Source organism: Ptiloglossa arizonensis, chromosome 13 (genome assembly GCF_051014685.1).
Source record: "Ptiloglossa arizonensis isolate GNS036 chromosome 13, iyPtiAriz1_principal, whole genome shotgun sequence".
Lineage (NCBI taxonomy): Eukaryota > Metazoa > Arthropoda > Insecta > Hymenoptera > Colletidae > Ptiloglossa > Ptiloglossa arizonensis.
Genome location: NC_135060.1, coordinates 6,402,201 through 6,418,102, shown reverse-complemented (window position 1 = coordinate 6,418,102; position 15,902 = coordinate 6,402,201). Strand labels below are relative to the sequence as shown.

General features: G+C 39.3%; 1 protein-coding gene across 3 annotated transcripts in view; it reads left to right on the top strand.

Annotated features, from left to right (window-relative positions):
• Positions 1 to 1,360: 1,360 nt before the first annotated feature.
• LOC143153603 (uncharacterized) overlaps positions 1,361 to 15,902 on the top strand; it is a 192,440-nt gene continuing 177,898 nt past the window's right edge. For 2 of the 3 annotated variants that reach the window (XM_076325001.1, XM_076325000.1), the window contains exon 1: positions 1,361 to 2,529. In XM_076325001.1, the coding sequence (XP_076181116.1) occupies positions 2,377 to 2,529 (153 nt within the window). In that variant the 5' untranslated portion in view covers positions 1,361 to 2,376. Of the gene's footprint in view, positions 2,530 to 6,110; positions 6,194 to 15,902 lie in introns of all 3 variants that reach the window. The other variant, XM_076325002.1, reaches the window with a different exon arrangement.

Sequence of the window (15,902 nt, the reverse complement as noted above, 5' to 3'; positions counted from 1 at the left end):
TGTCGAAGATTAGAGCATCGATTTGGAACTTAACTTCAACGCAGCCAGGGCTCGCGTGCTCGTATCGTTACCGCGACGCACGGTCCCGAGAACCTTTTCGATCCTTGTCGCGACATTAGACGTTAGAAAAGAAATCGATCTCGCCGACGTTAGGATTCTCCACTACCGTTCGTCGCGCGCGTTACCTTTAACGTTCAACGTTCAGTGGTTCCCCCCGTTAACGTGGTGACGTTTCGTAACCTTTTGTAGGCTCTGATTCGTCGAAAGATCGACGCTCGAGACCGTCCAGCCGATCGTCCCGTGCGATCGAACGAACCGAAACGTGGATATTCGGTTCCGACGTCGGTCCGTCGTCTTGGGAACACACTTTCCGCAACTTCTGTCCCGTAACAAGCGTGGACGGTTATTCAACCGCGCCAGTGAATCTTTGCCGGTCGTGTTGTGATTACGAACGACTTCCAAAGTGCTGGATCAAGATCCGGATACTTTCGAAGAACTAAATTATTCGCGACGCGAGTTACGAAGTTGTTGCGGGGATTCGGTAACGGTGGTCGGTAATTCATCGCGATAGATCCTCGAGACGTTGAACCACCGACGTTAAATATTCTCTATCGTCGAACCGTACCACGAAAGGACAACCGGATCGATCCGGAGGTGACGTTCGAGGTAACTCGATAAAGACAGAGACGGAACATCGAGGGATCATCGAGGAGAGTCTCTCACCTCGACTCAAGGATCCAGCTTTAACTGACCAATGGTTCTTCGAGGACTCGCTGAACATCGTGCTCGATCCTTTCTGTATTTCGGTGCCGCGTTGGCTAGCATTGAATCGATCATAAGGACCAAGAGAGGGGAGAAGACCCGCGAACTACGTGGAAGACATCCAAACGAAGTGGCAGCCAGAGGGACGAGGAAAGGACGTAAATATCCTGGTCACGGTCTCTCGTTCGCGAAAAGGATCTTATTTCACAGCGTTCGGCGCCCTCGACTTTTAATGAACAATGGCGCGTGGCCTTATACCTTCAGCCGGCGTAGAATAAAGTGGAGCCGGAAGAAGGTGTTCGAGGTACAGACGATTCGAAGAAACAAACGATTATTCGTTACAAGGGTGCGTCGTTACCCCTGAAATTGAATTCGAATTTCGTTAGAAGGGTGGTCAGTTTTCGTTCACGAGGATGGAGATGATGTTCCACGTGGTGAGATGACGAGGAATCGATGACATTCGACCGGGAAGTAGTTCCGTGTGTTCGTCATTGGACCTACGATGTCACTGTTGAACCGTGAACGGTCCAGGTTGAAAACGAGTACGAGTTAACGATAGTTGTGCGAGATTTAGAGATTAAATTAAAAACTAGCCGCTACTTGCGATAGACCGTACGAGATCGTCGTCGAGTCGAGAGATTCTGGAAACCTCCGACCATCGAGGAGTGCGTTCGTCGTTTACGAAACTGTGCGTTCGCGACAGGTCGAGTGGAACCTTAAATTGGGTTTAGCGAGATACACGAGTACCAGAAACGCAGACCCGAGGGAAAGAGGAAAAATTGCTCCAGCGATCGATACTACGGATCCATCGGGAGGAATTCGCACGAGTTACGACGGTGGAAAGGATTTCCTCGGTGCCGGTTCGAAATCTGCTCTGAAAATCGTAGCGGGAACGTTCTTAGTAAAACGGAAATAATACAAAGATACATCGAGGGGTGGTCGAAACACGAGAGAAAAGCGCAAAGTGACAACACGAAGCAAACGGTCACGTATTCCCTCTTGCGGGAAATCATCCACGAATAAGTGACGAAGGTGTACCTTCGTTCTTCGTAAACATAATTCGTGGCGATCGAGGAGTTGTCGAAGATCGAGTCGCGATCAGTGTTTACAACGAGTCGATAGGAATTCGTGGATCAGCCGGCTGTGAATTTATTCTTCGAACTCGGTTGGAGGTACGGGAGGGTTCGTTCGAAATTCTAACCTCGAAATGAGTCTCGAAATTGGGGAACAAGTTGAGAGTTAACAACCCCTCGTCGTCGGCGAACGTGAGCCGAGAACAGGTGCGAGAGACGGATTCGAGAATAGTGCCACCAGTCGTGATAGAAATAAGAATCGGTGGAGGAAAGCAACCGTGGGATTAAAAAGAGATAGGAACGTGGAAGATTGATTAAGAAACGAGAACTGGACGGTGCAAGGAGAAGAGGTAACTCGGTGAATGCGATTCGCGGTAGCCACCGGTCCTTCCTCGTTCATCCCCCGATTCGAGGGATTTTCATCGCGGCGATCCGGCTGCGTGGCGCTCTTTAAGAAGACTTAAGGTTACCACGAAGGAACGAGGATGTGCCCCGTCTGGAGCATCAGGCGAATCGGACCCTTTATCGGGAACACGAAGAAATGAAGTTATCAGTGTCGGCTTATAGAGCTCAGGCCAGTGCTCACAAAAAGATCCTTTCCAACTATCAGCATCAGTTGAGTTACGGGGCCACCAATCAGGCGTCCTCGGCCCGGACCCCCTCTGATCCCGCGACGTTCCTTACTCGCCTCAAGGTGAGTACACTTGGTGCATTATTTCTTTAGAGTAACACGTATTGTTCGTTTTTACCTAATTATGGATTTACGGATACGATGCGGACAGATTTTAGATACTTTTAGAATTACACGCGAAAGTTCTTTCTGTCGAACTCGAGGGGTATTAAACTCGAGACGTTTGTCGATTTTCAAGTAGGAAGCGTTTGCTCGGATACCATAAGGGTTAGATGTTGATAGAAGTTGGTAGTTTTATGAATTTCTCGGTAGGAACATTGACCAAAATGATAAATTGGATTTGCGACAAAACCAGGACAGAAATATTTCCTTTATCGAAGGGAATTAGTCACTAGAGGGGATAGAGAACAATGTACAGTTCCATGTTTATTGGGTCTGTTTTGTCATTTCGTTTTCAATGTCAAATATTAGCTCAATCCTTTCGAGAGAATTTACCGTATATATTTTTGTAGTCTTGTGTGTGCCAGTAGTTTTTAATGTACAAATTTGATTAAAATTTAATCAAAGCAAATAATACGTACCTTAAAGAAGATTATTGGTCTGGCAACGACACGTTGTATTTTATAAATGAATTGTAAAATGTTAAATAACATTTTGTAACTTTTATTGTGGATAATCATTCAGTACCTCTTGTATAATTTGATGTAAATTGTAAGAACGGAATTGGTCGAAGAACTAAAAGTTATTAACTGTGAAACATTATTATAAATTCGCAAATGAACTTGGGTCGAAACTTTTTTGAGATATGTAAATCGGACAACGGAATGGTTTTTCTTTTAGAACTGATTGCGATTATGGAAATAAATGACGATGAAACGCGATAAGATAAAATTAAATAAGCTACTTGAGAAGAGTGTGCAGAAAAGAAAAGAAGACGCAGTAGAATCTACGTGGTAGCTTCGTATAAAACTTAATTTTAATTTATTTCTGGTTCAGGTTTTCGTGTCGTTAACTTTATTGTCGAGACCTTGCACACACCTCTTCCAGAACATGTAGAGACTGTTACGAAAGTTTTTTTTAAAAATGTTAATCGACTTAAATTATTACTGTTCGTTATTTCTTTCAATCGCTGGATCATTATGTATATTCTGTATCGAAGTTGTTTCAAAAATTGAATACGAATCGGTCGACCCTTAACTCAATATTGGATTCGATATTAATGCTCTAATTATATACAGAGTGTTCAATTTTTATCAATGCTGTCATCCTTAAAACTAACAAGAAACATTTCCAAGTGTCTCGAATCGATTTTCTTCTCCTTGAAATATTTTGTTAAGCAATCAGAACTTAAGAGAAGGTTCTTATTTCTTTATTTTGCGTTCTATCTCCAATTTAAGGGACAAATCCCCTCGAAAATTGAAAATTGTTACTCTACAAATGATGAGTTCCATCTCGACATTTCAAATATCTCGGATAAGAGGTATATTTATGAGAAATACAAATTATGAAGCGAATCAGTTATTAATTTCACAAATGATGGAGGGTGACACGAGCTATGTGCGGAGGAAGTCGAGAGCGGTGAAAAGGGGTGATACGTTTCTAGGTTAGGTTTTCGTCCCTCTCGCATTTTAAAGCTCGGCTATATATATTTCAAAGAGAAAAAAATCGTGCTTTCACATCTTACGGGGAAAATAATATTTTTGAAATAATTTTATTGTTTCTAGGTTACGATATTCGGTTCAACTTTTTCATATTTTCCCCAGTGGAACCGTAGCTTTTTGAACAGTCGTATTTATAATTATTTTAATAGTCATTCAAGAAAAAAAAATCGTAAACCAAATTTAAATCGTTCCATCTATCGAAAATTATTTAGAAAAAAATAACGAGAGAGAAACGATATTGCGTTCCAATCAATTTCCGATATTTAGTACAATAACATTTTTGATGCTTGTTTTTGGATCCTCTTCGGTAAAATTAAATACTTATATTGTAAACATTTCCATTGATTTATTTTATAACATTTAATAATTCCATCGTATCATTCTCCATTTAATCACATATAAGAAACCAGATATATCGTGACGCTTATTTCTTTTTGTTCGTCGCTTCTTTATGCTTTAATTAATCATCTTTTTCTTGTTAACGATCTTGTATAACTTCTTTCTTCCTATCTTTTGTAAACTTTTAAATATACTTAATAAATTCAATTGAAAAGAAGGATCGAAAATGTTATTTAATTAAACTTACTCGCTTTAACTACCATTTTCTAAATGCATTCATATCCAACAGTATCAGCACCAAGTATTTCGTTGCATTGACTAAAAATTGGACATTTTGCACGTGATCGTTTATCATCCTGGTTAATATTTCATACAGCGGTCCGTCAAATCGAGAAGTAATCTTTTAAATTTTTACACAACGATTTCTTTCCCCGCAGGCTTCTCATTTAGAGGGATCTTTTTCTCCGTTTCTTAATGGTATTCTCGATTTGCATTTTAATCGTGGAATTTAAATTTCAAACAAATTAACGACGATGCACGCGTGTTGTGAACGTGCAATTGATTTCAAGTTCGCGAAAGGGATGTACGCTGATGATGCGTGTGTACTTATACATCCTCAAACGAAACAGAACTATAGGAATGACAAAGAGGATCGTTCGGTAATCGCGATAACTATGCTACAGCTTTACCATCGAGACGTCACGGTGAAACAACTTATTTCCACGGTAAAATTTATCCGATAGATTTATTACCAGCAGTAATCGACTCGTAAGCTTATCGATCGTTGAACTAATTTATGAATTCTCGCTGAAAATAACGCGTGCCGTTGAACGAAATTTTATTGCGAGATTTAATTCTCGGTAGTAAATGAATTTAACCAATTTGGGTCTTGCGTTTCACTATAAGGCCTACTTTCGAAAAATATTATTTCTATTACCGTGACAGAGAACGACTTGGTACCGTGTTTGTACATATAAAGAGCCTTTTTGAATAAAATAATCGATATTGTTTATTTGGTGAAAAATTCTTTTTTTCTACGTCGTGATCGAACTTTCGAAAATGTAAAAGAAATGCTTACTTCGGGCATGAATGGATTAACGTATGATGTAGCAATTGAACTGCATTACTGCATTTTCATGGAAGATATATGTTGTTTACGTTAATGTAATTTATATTAATTGTTATTGCTATCATGTGTATCATTATATAACGCATCAGTTTTCATTAATGTTGCTAAAGTGAATACCGAAGAACGATAATTAAAAATGTGATATCATTTACAAAATTACAACTAACCGAAATGTACCAATGACGTGGTAAACAATTATATTAATACAACGATAAGGGTATGTAGATTTCGGTGACTGACTGCCATTATGTACTTAGAAAATGTTACCTTTCATAGGTAGAAAAGAACCACTTGGAACGAAAATTCTACAAATCGATAAGAAGTAAAGAAACTGCAACATATTTTTTGGTTCTGCCTTACAATTTCGAAATAGAACAGTTGTTCGCCTTTTAAACCTTTTGACCTGCTAACGACACCCCCCGATCGAACTATTGTAACAAGTAACTAAAACCAGTGATCCAATATGACCAGCGAAAACAACGGTAATTGATTTTTTTTCTTTTGTATGGATGCAGCTCTGAGTGCGCCAACTAGGAGCAAGGGTGCACAGTCATAGAAAATGTCGAATAAACTGCCAGTGGTTCGTATATCGGTCCCTGTAAGTGTTACTGCTACCTACTCTCCTCGACTGCAAACAGTTTTGCACGATGCCGAAAGGAAAAACTCATCTCGGTTATTTCCATTCTGCATCCCAGCTAGCTGTATGACTAGTAGTCTGATTATTCAGTAGTTCCCTTAATCTTCGAGTATCGTAACCGCGCGGAATATAAATGTGAAAAATATTATGAATTTTGTTCGTTGTTTACATACATGTTGGATCCTAGTACGTACCTCCAACTTGGCACGAGTGTCTTGACTACCTTGAATTCAGTTGCAAATTGTAGTTCCTTTTTTCCTAGGTGTCTTTTGTTTTTATAGTCGTTCATATTTATGCACAGAATCGTATCGTTTCGTTTGAACGTTCAAGGGTATATTTGTTAAAATGGTGTCGAAAGGACCCGTTGTTCGAGAAAAGTGGAAACGTTTCCTTATTTATATTCGCTACACCATAAAATCACAATTATCTACCATACAATTCTACCAATAATGGATTATTTTTCCAACTGTCGAGCAAACAAGTAACAAATAAAGTAGCTCCTTTGAAGCTACGATGCTATCTTCTTAACCAGACTACAATAGCGATTTCTTTTTCTTTATTTTGAAATGACGATTAAAAAGAGTTAGGAAACACAAAAAGATAGTTTCACTGCAATATGACATCGCGAGATTTCACACCTCACGAACCATCAAAGAGACAACTGCGAAGTTGGCTTCTTCATTTCATTTCTCATCCCATCCGCCGCACAATCCAGATTGGCGCCATGCGACTTTCACCGTTTTCCAAATTGAAAGATTACCTTCGTGGGCATCTGTTTCACTCAAATGATGATGAAGGCGAAATTGTCACGACCTGCTCGAGGAGATCAATTGTAAGTGTGGAGTTCTATAGTAATGACTTACGGAAACTTATTCACCTTTCGAAGAAGCGTGTGACGATTTATGATGATTACGTGGAAAAGGAAAGTGCAAGTAATAAAAGAGCTCATTTCTCGGATTATTTTTCTATTTCATTTATTAAAAACATATGTATTATATATATTTTGGTTATTTATCGAAACAACCTGGCTTAAATTAAATTTATGACGAGAAAATCAAATCCATTAGATTTTCTGGCGCGCTTGACCTCTTTGTTATTTATTTTTCCTTTTTTGGGACACAGGTTCAGAATGTTGTACCCAATTTTGTAATTTTTGTGTGTGCAGAACGATACCAAATATTTCCAAAAAAATGTTACTTAAAAACACGATTCTTTTTCTACCCGGATAAATTTTATTTCTTCGTATGCCAATTACACAACCACAATTATTAGTGCCACTTATTTTACCTACATCTTGAGTTTACGAATAGATTTATTCTTTTGTTTACTTTCATGAAAATTTCCTTTTCAATCTTAGGCATGTTTGCTCGTGACATGACGATGTAATAATTGTTGCAACGTAATTGTATACTGTCCAACTAGGAAGAATGCTTTTAGATAGAATTCAGATTCAGTTCAAAGTTTCGCCCTCTCGATACAAAGGGCGAGATCGGTCGAGAATCGTCTCGCGCGTTTTAAAATTCAAGGTAATCAAGAAGTATCGCGTATGAAATATTCATCCCTTGAAAATTAATAACATTGGTCCCGTTAACGAGGCGTCCCGACAATCGTGCAAGATCCACCTCGACGAAGCCAAGATTGTAGTAATTAGAGCAACGAAATTATAGGTAGCAGGTTCCATTGCTGCCCGATTATCATTTATAATGTACAAACTGTGAACGATTAACTAGTCGGAGGCGATTTCAACGAAATAATTTCGACGTTGTAACTGTATCGTTTCGATGACCGATACAAGGAGTCGTATTTCACATCGGTCAAGAATTATGTGAATAATTAACCGCACGTGTTCTGTACCGTGTCATTGTACGGAAAAATTGCGACGAGCCGATACTAGGTTGGATTTAGGTTCAACAGCGATTATAATAGGTTGTTCGATAAGTTAAGTCTGTTGAAATTAAACTAACCGCTAGGGTAAATGGAAATTTTTCGAAGATCTGTAAACAAGTTTCAGTAATATTTAGATCGTCCTCGGCGACGATCAGTGTCAATGAGACCGATGTCGGTGATTCCACTACATTTCGTTGGTTTCTTTGAAATTGGATGCGGTCTGCTAGCGGCTTGGCACGTGTTTTACTCAATTTGTGCGGTACTATTTCGTTCCCGTTTTATTCAGTTTATTTTCTACCTCCAAAGATGGACAACTGGCTTTAAATGCAGGAAACGATCGTACGAAGATGCTGTCCACTTAATACGAATAAATCGAACGACTTGAAATATCGTTTCGTTTTTAATTTACTCGGATAATTTACCGTTAACGTTCACAAGGTGGAATCTTTTCCAGTTTAACGGATCGGGTGCCGCGTTATTCGTACACAAATGTCGTAAACGTCTCTATGTCTATAAATTGATAGATACATTCCGCAAAGTGGTACTTGACCTGATCCCATAGTAGATAAATACAATGGTTGTATTGTTCGAGGTCGTGCAAGTTCATTTTGCGAATCAATGCGACACGTTGCAACGAATACACGCGTTCGTGACACCGAGTGAATTCTTTTTATCAGAGCTAAGATCGATCTTTTTTTTCGTATCGAGGGAAGTTAATATTTCTTTACAGTTGCATGTTCCGAGATCGTTTTTTTGGTAAAGATAAATTTCCATGTTTTTAAACTACCCCGACGTTGTGTCCATTCCTTAATCGAAAACCAATGAATTAAAATTTACCCGTAGTAAATATCTCTTACGAGATTCGGTGTACCGCTAAACTCGAAAAATCTCTTCGAGTAACCGTAGATCCGCGAGAAACGTTATCCTCCTGATAAAAAAAAAAAAAGAAAAAACCGTTTCCTCGCCAGAGGTGCGCCTGACGTAAATATAAATCACGCGCAAAGAAGAGAAGCGCGTTGCGTGGTCTCCGGTTTTACAGAGTTCGACTCTCTTTAATTAAAAACCGAGGAATAACCTAATTTCTCATTGCGATGGGGTCGTATCGAAAGTTTCACCGGCGACGATACTCGCCGCGCGTTGAAACTTTTCAATCCCGTTTTTTTCTTTTTTCTTTTTTCTTCTCTTGGTAATATCTACCATCACGGTGTTAATTTCGCGGTACTTGCCTTCTTTTCCGCAAGATTTCGTTGCGTATGGATAAAAATGAAACGGACGATCGTAAATTCCCTCCCCCCAGAACCCTACCCGGTGAATTACACGGAACGAAGGTCGAATGCTCATTAACGTCGCTCGGTTAAGTTAATTTTCTCTACGGATGGTTTCGTGCGTCTCGTGCCGCACGGGCTTCTTCCCGTTGCGAATAAATAAGCCGCTCTTTCGTAAATAAGGACGTCACGTGGTTCATTTACCGATTCCCAATTACATCTAATTGCCTTCGAACGTTCTCGTATGAAACGTTCCCGTGGGAAAAGTTCCGCCGGCGTGGCGCGTTGCGTTCGCGTGACGTGCACCGTGCTACTTCAATTAACCGCGTAGGCGAGCAGGGTCGGTGTAATTTCGATCAGCCCCGTTCATATTTTCGGTTCACCCTCGTCGATAATCGGCCGCGAGTCCGGAACGGGAAACGTCGATACCACGGAAACGTTACAGGGAAACGGTGTCTTTCAGTGTTAACCGCTGGTAAATAATGTGATCCTTCGGGGTGCTGATCAGGATATTTCGCGGATACAGTTTTGTATCGTAAATTCGATGTTCGATGATCAGGGTACAGAATAGTGTTTTTCTTCACGTTTACGAGAAGTGTAACTATATCGAAATATATTGTCAAAGTTTCGGTTCGAAATTAAAAAGAGTTACCGAGTTATCTCGAGTTTCAATGGCCGGTGAATAATTAGGGATGTATGGGGGTTAATCGGGTATCGAATAACTGTTACCCTAAAGTTTTTATTGTAAATATTCCCCGAAATGTATAAAATAAAAGAAAATATATATATATAACGTATAAACGAATGTATAAGTATACGTAGAAACGCGAAAAGTTCAAAGAAGTTATCACGAAGTGTGTCCGAGTAAAAAATGCAGGTAGAAACGCCTCTTTCGGGATGATAAAATAGAAAACCCTCTTAAGAAACCGTCGTGGCTTCTTACGATCGCTCTTAGTGGCTGCTCCACCACGGGTGTACTGTGGCTTAAAAAATTCTAAGAGGCTGTAAAACACACTTGTACACAATTGAGACGATATGCGAGTGGTTATAAAAATTATACGAAGAATTTTTATTCGGAAAAGACCTATCCAAGCTAAATACCAATAGTCTCCTTCGGGTACCTTCGTTTGGAAACTTCGCGAATGGCTTCATTTTGATTCTGGGGAATAGAAAAATGTTACATTGCAAGATCCAAGTTCAAACGTCCATGCGGTACATTTTTATATTTACGAATCAAATTTTAACGCGATGTGTGCTATTTTTTTAATGTATTTTCCGGTTGAACATAACTGGTTCGAAACACGCGAAAGTTTACGTTAGAAGCTGCACCGTATCGGTTGAAAATAAAATCACGTCGTGTCTAAGGTGTTAAGGTAAATTGATGTCGTGCGATGGCTTCAAATGAGGAGATTAAACGGTGATGTGTCGCCGCTAATGGAAAGAGATGAAATATAAATAGCTCCTTTCTAAATTGTTTGATCGTAGTTTATCAACGTATACCACGAATCAAGTTGACGAAACGAGCCTTTCCACGGGGAGTCGCAAACATTGTTGCTACGCCATTGCGAGACATTTGCAATCGTGGTTGAAGTTTCACTTTCGATTTTGCGCACAATGCAAAATAACGATGACTCGTTCTTTGTATTTTCTGCAAATATATTAAAACGCACGATATTATAATTACCGGATCCTTGTTGCACTTGTATACATTATTATGTAATTTTTCAAAATAAATAAGAAAACGTCGCGATGCAGAATATCATTAACACGTTGTGGAATCGGCAAACATTCTATCAAGCAGCTTGCGACTGATGTTCGTATTCTGTATTGACGTTTGTAATTAATGGCTCGAGGGAATGTAAACTTTGGGACAATCGTGTCGCGGCTCGTGTAAATACAAATAATTCTCACACACCACCGAACCGGTTTTCACGGATATAATATTTCTGCGTGCGAGATCGTTGCAACTTTCATTGTTTTTCCGGGCACGTGATCGCACGTGTGAATCCAAATATACTCGCCGCGATTCGTTTCGTGTTCACTTACCACAACAGTTCATATGCCTATCGGAATAGTTTGTTACATAATAGGTGTTTCGATAAGTTTTGTCGTTCGATAAAACTTATTCAGCAATCTAGTATACATATATACGAATGTCTCGAACAACCTAGAATACATATGTCTTTTCTAGTAATTATAAACAGAATATCGATAACATCGGAATATTAGAAGTGAACGTAACTGGAATGATACGTATTGCTGTAATATGTAAATTATCTTATACGTAGTGGAATAAAGATGTTATACCAATAATAAATGTCAGCTACGGTATTTAAGGGATGGATGCTGTTTAATTTTATTATATTTCATCCCTCGATGTGGCATATTGCCACATATTATAAATATTTACATTTTACATAAAAATATACGTGTAAACACGTCGTTTAAAAATTTACTCGATATTTACACGAAAGTGTACATGGACTTTTAGGTCGGTCTGTATTTGTATACTTGACTCACAATCAGTAGGTACGGTTAAATGTACGGCTCTGATTCAATGCAACGCAATTGATTCACGTTTGTCGCATTGATTTGTATTGAAACGATAACCAAGCCCCGATTAAACACGTCCGTGAAATATTTTATGCCGCGGGAACTTGAAATATGTTTACAATTGTACATTAACGTGACAATCGTTCGCTCTTGTTCATTTACATTACCGAATAAATGAACGCCGGGTCGTAAACGTAATGGTCTATTGCGCCGTTTATTTTGAAAAACGAATACTTTAATTATGGCTCCGCTATTGATCATTTAAATGGTAATAGATATTTAGTTAAAAGCGCGCGAAACGAGAAATGATTAATTTGTAATGTTAATACGCGCGGAGTGTTTCAATTACAACTAATTGCATTATTATTAACTCATATTTTTCAACGCATGGATTGACTTTTTTTTCAAACAAGTCGACACATTTTCTATATCGTTACGATGCCCTGTCTTGTGAATTTCTATCGTTTTCTTTAATTTTCTAGATAAATAGGTGCTTCTTTACGAATGCAAAAAATATTACTATTAATTTTCTGATTCACACGACCGATTCTGCGATGAGAATTGTATGGAAATTAGTTGAGAAGTCGTAGTGGATCGAATCGTAACTATTCATACCTAGTTCTTGGTGAATGATTTTTTTAGTTTCGTATCGTATAGACACGTTTGTAGAATCTGAACCAAAATGTTTGGGCGCGACAAATTAATTCTGCGCTTTATTCCGCAAAACTCTGTAACGCAGAGGATATAAAATAAAATGAAAAACCCGGTACGTACTATATACAGGGATGAAAGTATTTTTAAATTTGTTCAGCGACAACAACGATGGAAAAAGACAGCTGCTAATATGTATCAGCTGTTGTCGGTTCAATTACTCGACCCACACTTGAGTTCTTTGTTTCCACATTGATGAGTTTAATAAAGTTCTCATTCTGAATCACGTGCACGTTCTATTTGGCCAAGTTACGACGTTTCTGTTTGAAACACATCGACCGTGTTCTCTTTGACATGCGTGACTAAGCTTGAAACGTGCTCGGTTAAGTGCTACAACCTTCGGCAAACGATGTCTACGTACAGCAACATCGTTTACTTCGTTAATTAATTTTCGAGTTAATGTGTACTCGCTAAACGCTGCTTAATCTTACTAAAAGCACCGATCGTACCTACAGATCACTATATCCCGTATGATACGATACCGTTTCAAACTATAGGGAAGCGTTTAATATTTGAATATCTCGAATTAATACCTTTTTCATTCTCCTGTACTTAATCTCGTAGAATGATCGTAGCGATAAATAGTGAAACAGGGATAGCAATCGAACGAGGAAAACGTCTGTTCCTGAAATTAACAGAGGCTCGAAATAGCTACATACGCACGAAGATAATTTCGCGATATCATCGGGCAAATTAAAATAAGTTCAGAGGGAAGGAGAGGATATAAATGTACACGGGTCGGAGTATAGCGTAATCCTTATCTTTCTTGCTACGGAGAGATATAAACGAGTCTCGAACAAGAAAGGTACCCCGGGACAATTTCCAAGTTTTCGAAAATAGCGATTTTCGGCGGACCAACGATACACCGTTTGCTACTAAACGTTATCTTTTGATACTTCGTTCTCGGTTCAAATGTGTGGGTTGTTTCATAGCTTACGATACAACCGACAAGAGAATTATTCCTTATCCGAAAACAGGGCGAAAATGTAAAACGAAACCTATTGTGCTAGGCTTTGTCTTTCAAAATACGACCGGACCAATTTCGGTATATACCTTTGTCGTTAGTTGCCCTTTAAATTATCCCGTGAATTGGATGCTCTGTATTTATGTTATATTTGTAGACACACTTCTGTAAATACGAACACCCGTGTACGGATTCGCGCGGAGGATTTGTCATGTGTAGTTTTACGTCTCCTATATTTCCGTTCTCAGCTGGGAGCAATTTCCTGCAAATATTTGAACTGTTCAATTCTGTCTTCGACTGACCTCGATTCGGTGTTCAAGCTTCCTTTAAGAGATTGCTATTCCTATAACTCATTCATCGATGAGTTCCTTTCAATTTATACCGTACCGTTTATCATCATGGAGTATAGATTCTTTGCAATATTCCGTTTGTATACACTGTTCTGTTTACTTGTACGATGTTCGAATTAGTTCGATAAAGTACGTAGATAATTTATTCGTTTGCGTGTAAAACGTTGGCCAATTAGTAGCGATAAAAATTACTCGGGTAGAATAGAAGATGGAACACTGAGATTTCCTTGTTGTCCCTTGCCACAATATTTACCCGAATGTGCACTCGTAGCCGCCAATAGGTTAATTTTTAACGACGTTGATATTTTGTAAAATTTAAAGACGTTATTTCGCGATAAACTTTAAACGATTCAAAGGGTAGTGCTACAATAGTCGACAGGAGGTTGTCCGAGGTACAAGAGTTGGACAACAGTTGTTTACACGACTCTTTGCATATTCTATGTAGGTATGGCACAGTTGGTGTACCTATTTATTTGAATAATTCCAACGAGAAACTGTTTGTATCACCGTTCGTAAACAGCACACCCCGAGCTCTCTTTGTGCAACAGTTAATTCCGGGAAACAGGGTAGGATAAGGCTCAGAATCTTTATTCTCTAGGCAGTGTTGGGTCCGGATAGTAAATTGTATACACGTATGACTGTTCTCGAGAGAAAGTATTTAGGCCTAAATAAAGAGATGTCTACAACGTGAATATTCCTTGCAGATGTTTCCAACAATTTTGTTAAACGATCGTTCAGTTTCTTCGATAATGTTCCTCGGTTGAACGAATGCAATTATGGGTCAATACAGGGCGAGAGTTTTCACGTTCTCAGGGAAATCCGATTCCACGTTTCAGAGACGTAATGAAAGTTTTTTCGATGTACGCCGCGGTGCAAGGGACGCGAGCTGGATGCATATTACCGGGTCGTGTGTCGCAGGAATTGTATTCCCACGTTGTTCTTAAGAGAGTCAAAGTGTCCCGAGGGAGCTCCAAACTTCTGTTCCCTGTTCTAAATTCTCCGCGTCGACGACCAGTTAACTCTCACGTATCTGTGGAACAAACGCAGTCGACTTATTTACGAGACCGTCGCCATGATCCTTTGGGACTGTCGCGCACTATATTATTATTCGATTACATTTGCATTGCACGCAAGCGAGAAATAAATGGGCAGACGTGAGCCAGGTGAAATAGTAATTTCATAGAAGTTCGTGGATGGAAATCCCACGCCGTTGAACAGGATATCCTCGTCCTTGTTGTGTAATGGCTATTTAATGTTCTTCGAAGTGTTATTACAGTGCCTTCTTTTCAGAATTTTCAATATTCCGCGCTTTCTTTCGCTTAGTGAACCAACGTGATGCGAATTACATTCAAGCAGCTCGATATCGAACACAATCCCGGCTACTTGAAATCAGTTTTCAATAGGGTTTCGTTCGGTGTAAGTGTCGATCTATGTCAACCGTGAAAATCGACTAATCGTAAGTATTGACACGGTTACAAATGTAAATCAGCACATTCGACACGTGAAACTCTACTTACGTAACGCATACTCCATTTGGTACGAAAATTTAAAATTAAATTCTACCAGTACTCGTACCAATTCGTTGACCAACTTCTCTGCAGATCAAACGGTACGATTTTGCGGTAAATGGACACTCATGTTGGACAACGAGTAATTTCGAGATATCGATAACATCTAATCGATAAATACCGCCCTTAAAGCGCGCGATGCTATACTATATAAAGGGTCTAGGTCCGTGTTTGTCAGCCGAACGTACAAGTTGGGCGACAATTTCGTCCATGATGTAATAAACTTTTCGAATGGGGTGGATTTTTGCGTTAGGGTCGGCGATTGGAAGTGACATGATTCGTGGAAGGATTTGGATTAGTTTGCCATGCCAGACAACTCAGTCAGAACTTGTGCAGAGTAGGGTTCGAATCTCGGTCGCGCATGATACATAA